This window comes from Pantherophis guttatus, chromosome 2 (assembly GCF_059756535.1).
Source record: "Pantherophis guttatus breed Tessera chromosome 2, ASM5975653v1, whole genome shotgun sequence".
In the NCBI taxonomy this organism is placed as follows: Eukaryota; Metazoa; Chordata; class Lepidosauria; order Squamata; family Colubridae; genus Pantherophis; species Pantherophis guttatus.
The window spans coordinates 111,637,277-111,644,058 of NC_142064.1; the positions used below are offsets into that span (position 1 = coordinate 111,637,277).

Here is a 6,782-nt window from a genome sequence, read left to right on the forward strand (position 1 = left end):
CCTTCCCCTCTCAAGGAAAAGTAAAAACTACTCAGGATAAACTGAGATAGATTGATTTTTTTTAAAAGACTAGACACAAAGCCATTTGGGACTTTGCTCCAAGTTTGCATTTTCTTACAAACCTGAATGGTGACTATTAGGATCTTGATCACTTGAAGCACCAATTTAAATGGCTTCCGACCTTTGGCACGAAACTTGTCACAGGGGCTCATGAAGTAATATTTGAGACACCTTCGGAATTCTTCCTCTTCTGGGTGAAAGGCAGTAGATCCTAAGACTGGCCTCAAATCCCTATCATGAGATCCATAACTATTCACTGGGGTTAGCAGCTTTTCTGTCTCTGCAAAAAAGAGAACATAGCCTCATAGAATCATACAACTGGAAGGAGTCTTCTAGTCCAGCTCCTTGCTCATGGCAGGAGCCTCATGCAACCAAATGGTTATCCAGTGATGAACTAGCCATAACTCTGGGAGGCAAACTATTCCATTGACTAATTAGTCTCAGTGTCAGAAAATTTATCCTTATTTCTAGGTTGGGTCTCTCTTTAACAAACTTCTGCCCAATATTTCTTGCCCTATCCTCAGGTGCTTTGGAGTCAATCCTGTCTTCTCTGTGACAGTCCTCAACTACTGGAAGACAGTTATCATGTCCCCCTTAAACTTTCTCTGAAGGTATACCGTAGGCTAAATATACCTAGCTCCGTTAACCACTCCTCATATGATTTCACCTCCAGACCCTTTATCATCTTTGTTGCTCTCCTCTGCACACTTGCAGTCTCAACATCTTTTTTGTATAATTGTGATAAAAAATGGACATGGTACTCCAAGTGTGGCCTCACCAGTGTGGAATAATATGATACTATCACTTCCTCTGATCTTGATGCTATCCCTCTGTTGATGCAGCCCAGGCCTGATTGGCTTTTTTGGCAGCTGCAGCACATTGCTACTTCATACTTAAGCAGTGTTCCACTAGGACACCTAGATCCCTCTAAGTTACTACTGTGGAGCTAGGTAGCACTTATTCTGTAATTACAGTATGTATGGTTTTTCCTGCCTAAGTGCAGGACTTTATTTTTCTCCCCACTGTATTTTATTAGATAGTCCCAGTGTTCAAGTCTATGAAGATCCTTCTGGATTTTGAACCTATATTCCAAAGTGTTGGCTGTTCCCCCCAGCTTGGTGTTATCAGCAAATTTGATGGATTCCCTTTCTATTCCCTCATCTAAATTGTTTATGAAGATGTTGAAGACTACTGGGTGTAAAACAGAACCTTGGGGTACTTCAGTGCATATTTCCCTCCTTGTAGATGTAATTCCATTGAGGGTTATTGAGTGTGGTTTGTCAGCCAGTTACGAATCCATCAAGTGATAAAGCTGTCTTTCCCCCATTTTTCTATCTTATCAAGAAGTAGGCTGTAGTCTACTTTATCAAATGCCTTATTGAAATCCAAGTAACTATGTCTACCACATTTTGCTAGTCCACTAATGTAGTTATTTTATCAAAAAAGGCAATAAGGTTTGTCTGTCATGATCTGTTTTTTACAAACAAGCAGGACATGTCTCACTCCACCTTTACATATTAAGAAAGAGGGATAAAATTAATTTCATACAATCTAGAAATCTGAGATACTAACCAGGTTAAAAGTGCTAAACATCTAAACTCACTATCTCTGCTATCCAAATAATTCCATCATATCATATGGTCTAGATTAGCCTAATTATCCTAAGAAACATAAGAGTTTTGAAACATGCCCTATAATTTCTTTCCTCCTTACCCATCATGAAGTTTTAAAGTCAGTTGCTAACAAATCTTCTCACAAGACCAGGCTTCTTGTTTCCTGCGAGGCATGCAATTTGTCAGTAGTGTCCTAAAAACAAACGTAATACAAGATCAATACTTGTTTTGAGAGACCATGTCAAATTATATATGTCATTGCCCAAAATATCAGCTCTAAAATGCTTAGGCAAAACAAACTCTCTCACAAAATTATTCATTTTACTGTTGATATCACATGTAGGAAGCCCAGTTCAGCAACTGTCTAGCTCTTTTGATCTAAGAAGAACCAATATGATGAACCAGCAGCAAAGAGAAGAGGAACCATTTTCAATTAGAGTTTTCCTTTTTTTTTTTCAAGTGGTAAAAGAACATTCCCTGCAGAAGTAAATTGCTTCTAACAAATTTCTCTGTATCTTGAACAAATGAACAACAGTACTGCATGTCCATAACAGCAGATATATCCATGTTAAATTTAAGAGAAATGTTCTGAAAACTTCTGCAAGCCAAAAAGAACTTAAACCCAAACAAAAATGTAGAAATCATTTTAGAAGATGGCTCTGCCAAAGTACATCTTTATTACCAAGGAAACTATACACGTCTATAGTATCTGTGTATTCTCCAGGAATTAAGCTCAACTCAAGGAAGCCTTTACCTTTAAGATTCTTAAGGCAATATACACAATCCTCCCCCATCCTGCTTAACTTTACAACAACCCTGGGAGAAATATTAGACTGAATTTATAGCTCCTCAGGGATTTAGCCCATCACCATTCAATAACTTTTATGCCTAAATGGAGTTTTAAACATTCATCCTGCTTGTCTTCAAACAATGTTCAGCTATTATACTTTACTCAGTCTCAAACAATGATATAACTCTTTCTCCCAACCTGCATTTCCAGCAGAGAGGTCAAATTCTCTGCTATTACTTGTTCTGTAGACTACCTACTGTTAGAGGGTTGAATAATTTTAATTATCTATAGATTGTTGTCAGGTCCCTGTCAGAATGCTGCTAAGGGTACACTAAGTATCTGGTGAGTCAGGCTCTGGTGGAGAAACTGGGGATTCGCCCAAGGAGGCTAAAAACCCCAGTTGCATTTTGCCAGCTGGACAACTCAGTTGCAGGAGGCATTCCTGCCATTCGCCACTGAACCCTGAACTCTTAGTGATGCAGATGGGTGTCCACTCAGAGACTTTAAGCTTCATAGTCACCCCGGGAATGGAAAGACCCCTTGTCCCGGGACTAGTCTGGTTGAAATGGTGGAACACACAGGTAGACTGGAGAAAGACTATTAAAATTCCTATAGGAGGCAAACTCCCAGTGTAACTGAGAACATTTGACTAAGGGAGTTTTAGCCCTCCAGCCTCCAGAGACTCCTAGAGAGGCTCCTAGAGACTCCTAGAGAGGTTCTGGAGGCTGGGAACAGCAAAAAATGTCACTTCCTGTCCCACCGAGAGTTGGGAAATGGGCCCTTTCAGCCTCCGTAGGGCCTCCAAGGGAGTGGGAAAGGCTGTTTTCTCCCTTCCCAGATACACAGAGAGGATCTGGAACCAGGTAAGAAAGAAAAACGGGCCTACCAGGCCATCATGTGCCAGGAGCGGGGGGGGAGGGGGGAGGGGGTTGCGCACGCATGCGCATGGGCACGTGCGCGCACGACCCTCCCCCGCCCCCCTCTCCTGGCACGCGATGGCAAAAAGGTTAGCCATCGCTGGACTATGCCATCAAAACTGTTCCAGGGCCAACCAGCCAAGCCCCGGATGGCCACCCCAGTCCCATTTAGAGAAAAAAAGGATGGGTCTTTGCATCTCTGCATGGATTATAGGGGTCTGAATGCCGTTTGCATGGAAAATATGTACCCCCTTCCTCTCATGAAAGACATGCTGGCCCATTAGGCGAAGGGTAGGATTTTCACAAAGCTGGATTTGTAGGAGCCGTACTACCACATTAGAATCAAAGAAGGAGATGATTGGAAAACTGCTTTCAACTGCCCATTTAGCTGTTTCCAGTTTAGAGTCCTCCTATTTGACTGTAAGGAGCACCTGCAAGGATGAAGTATGAAGGCTATTGCTTAACACATTGTAAGCCGCCCTGAGTCTCCGGAGAAGGGCGGCATATAAATCAAAAAAAATTTTTTTTTAAAAAAAGGAGTGCTGCAGTTGATAAATGAGGTCCAAATACGAACTGGAACAGGATTTAAGTAGGGAAGTGCAATGGTGGATATATTTACAGATAAGATCAAAGTATACAGAGGAGATAAAAAAGTCCTCTTTGTTCAAGTCCGACTAGAACAAACTGAACTAGATAAAATTTTATTAGGGAATGAACGAAAACCAATCAGTAGATTATATAAATTACGGTATAATTTGGAAGAGGAAACAGTGAAAGACACGATGATCAAATGGGCAAAATTTTTTAACCATGTGATAGAATTAGAGAAGTGAGAGAAGATGTGGAGAACGAATATGCAATTGACAAGTGCGACAGCATACAAGGAAAACCAGATGAAAATGTTTCATAGATGGCACCTCCCCCCAGCCAGAATTGCGAAAATGTTCCCTAGCAACTCCCTGAAGTGTTGGAAGTGCAAGACTAGTTATGGAACATACTACCATCAATGGTGGACATGCCCAATTGCAAAGGAATTCTGGACAAAAATTAAAACTTGGATAGAAGAAATAATTCAGAATTCAATAGAGGGAGAACTGGAACAGTTTTTGTTAGGAATCTCAATAGAAAATTATATCAAAGAAATACAGTACCTCATATTGCATATACTGACTGCAGCACGTATTGTATATGCGCAATATTGGAAGAAAGAAAACTCACCATCCAAAGAGGATTTAATTAAGAAAATTCTGGAATGCGCAGAATTAGCTAAACTAACTAAAGAAATTAAGGGAAAAGAAGAATCAAAATACTATAAGGTATGGAGTAGATGGTATGAATGGTTGAAAAATAAGGAAATAAGATAAATGAATGAAGAAAGGAGGGGGGAAATGTGTTTGATCAGCTGATAGGATAGAAGGAATGATAGAAAGTAGAAAATGAATGTTAAATAAGTTAATACTAAAATATCTGTAAATATTGATATATAGAAAGAATGGATCACTGCACTTAGCTGAAAAGAAATGTGATATTTTCTTTTTTATTTTTCTATAAATGTTGTATGTCTATGTTTTGTTTTTAATGTGTTTAAAATAAAAAACTTTTTAACAAAAAAAAAGAACTCCAAGATCTCTGTCACAGTTACTGTTATTAAGCCAAGTTTCACCTAATCTGTATGTGTACTTTTGGTTTTTCTTGCCTAAGTATAAGACTTTACTTTTCTCTACATTGAATTTCATTTTGTTAGATAGGGTTCAATGTTCAAGTCTATTGAAATCCATCTGGATTTTGAGCCTGTCATCTAGGGTATTGGCTATTCTTGCCAGCTTAGTGTCATCTGCAAATTTGATGAGTTCCCCTTCTATTCCCTCATCTAAGTAATTTATGAAGATATGGAAGAGTACTGGGTCTAACACCGAACCTTGTGATGCCCCACTGCTTACTTCCCTCCATGTAGACGTAGTACCATTAAGGACTACTTGTTGAATACGGTTTGTCAGCCAGTTACAAATCCATCTGGTGGTGATGCTATCTATTCCACTTTTTTCTAGCTTACCAAGAAGTTAGGCTGTGGTCTAATTTGTTGAATGCCTTACTGAAGTCTAAGTACATAACTCTATGTCCACAGCATTTTGCTGGTACACTAATTTAGTCATTTTGATAAAGAATGAAATAAGATTGGTTTGGCATCATGTTTTTAACAAACCCATGCTCACTTCTAGTTATAACTTTGTTTCTAGATTTTCATAGATCTGTTTTTTATTATCTTTTCCAGTACCTTCCCAGGTATTGATGTTAGGCTGATTGGTCTGTAGTTTCTGGGCCTGATTTATTTCCTTTTTTTGAAGATGGGAACCACATCAGATCTTTTCCAATCCTCAGGTTCCCCAGTACTGCAGGATTTTTGAAAGATATGGTACAATGGTTCTGAGATGACATCTGCCAGATCCTTCAGAACTCTGGGATATAATCCATCAAGTCCCAGTAATTTATATTCATCCAGATCAGACAGGTGGTCTCTTACCATTTTCTTGCTTATTTTAATATTTAATGTTTATTTCTGGTCTGTCTTTTACAGTTAGGTTTTTGGTAGGTTCGGCTATAGTTTCTTTTTGCATGAAGACTGATGCAAAGAATGAGTTATATAGCTCTGCTTTCTCTCTACTGCCTGTTATTTCCTTGTCATCTTCTCTCTTTAGTCTGTTTTCATCAGACAGGGAGGGAGGGAGGGAGGGAGGAAGGAAGGCCAAACATGAAGCCCCAAATTGCATCTGATCTGACCCTTAAGTAAATGCTTCACTATATAAGAAAAGTAGCATGCCACAGAAGAACCCCCCTCTCAATACTTTAATATGGTTTTCACAATTGCATTCCCAACTTTGTTTTATATTGTCCTACCCTCCCAAACAGCTTATCCATACACGTAGAGATGATGATTGCTGTAGTCCCATACATTTTGAGGATATGAAGCTTTGCAAGGCTTCGTTGCTGAAAATATTTTTTTAATGCAGTATCAGATCCGGAAAGGTCAACTCATTCTTTTTAAAAACAGCATGATCTTCTCTCAGTGCCCTGCAAACTTTTTAGATTTCTGATAGGTGGAATGGGAAACCTATTTTCTCATTATCCCTCTCCATATATAACCTATATGGCTAAACACTCTCTCAAAGAGATATAGACTGCTTCTGAGTTCGAAGCACCAAATAAATGTCATTTGTGAAAAAAACAACAGTGGATTGTCACTACTCTTTTAAGCCAGACGGACCCTAGAAGTCAGGCAGAATAACCGAATTACCAATTTTCTGTCGCAGGTCTTCCCTTATCTTCGGCGAAGCCCATAAGGAATGGGGCTGCAAACAGGGAACTCCTCACTGCCGGCGCCTCGAAAGTATAAACAGTGTCTCC

General features: G+C 39.5%; 1 protein-coding gene across 1 annotated transcript in view; it reads right to left on the minus strand.

The window, feature by feature from the left end:
* MCOLN1 (mucolipin TRP cation channel 1) overlaps positions 1-6,782 on the minus strand; it is a 37,502-nt gene extending 30,720 nt beyond the window's left edge. The window contains exons 1-3 of the mRNA XM_034437827.3: positions 6,673-6,782; positions 1,774-1,866; positions 123-340 (exon numbers count right to left, since the gene is read on the minus strand). Of these exons, the coding sequence (XP_034293718.2) occupies positions 123-340; positions 1,774-1,780 (225 nt within the window). The 5' untranslated portion in view covers positions 1,781-1,866; positions 6,673-6,782. The remainder of the gene's footprint in view (positions 1-122; positions 341-1,773; positions 1,867-6,672) is intronic.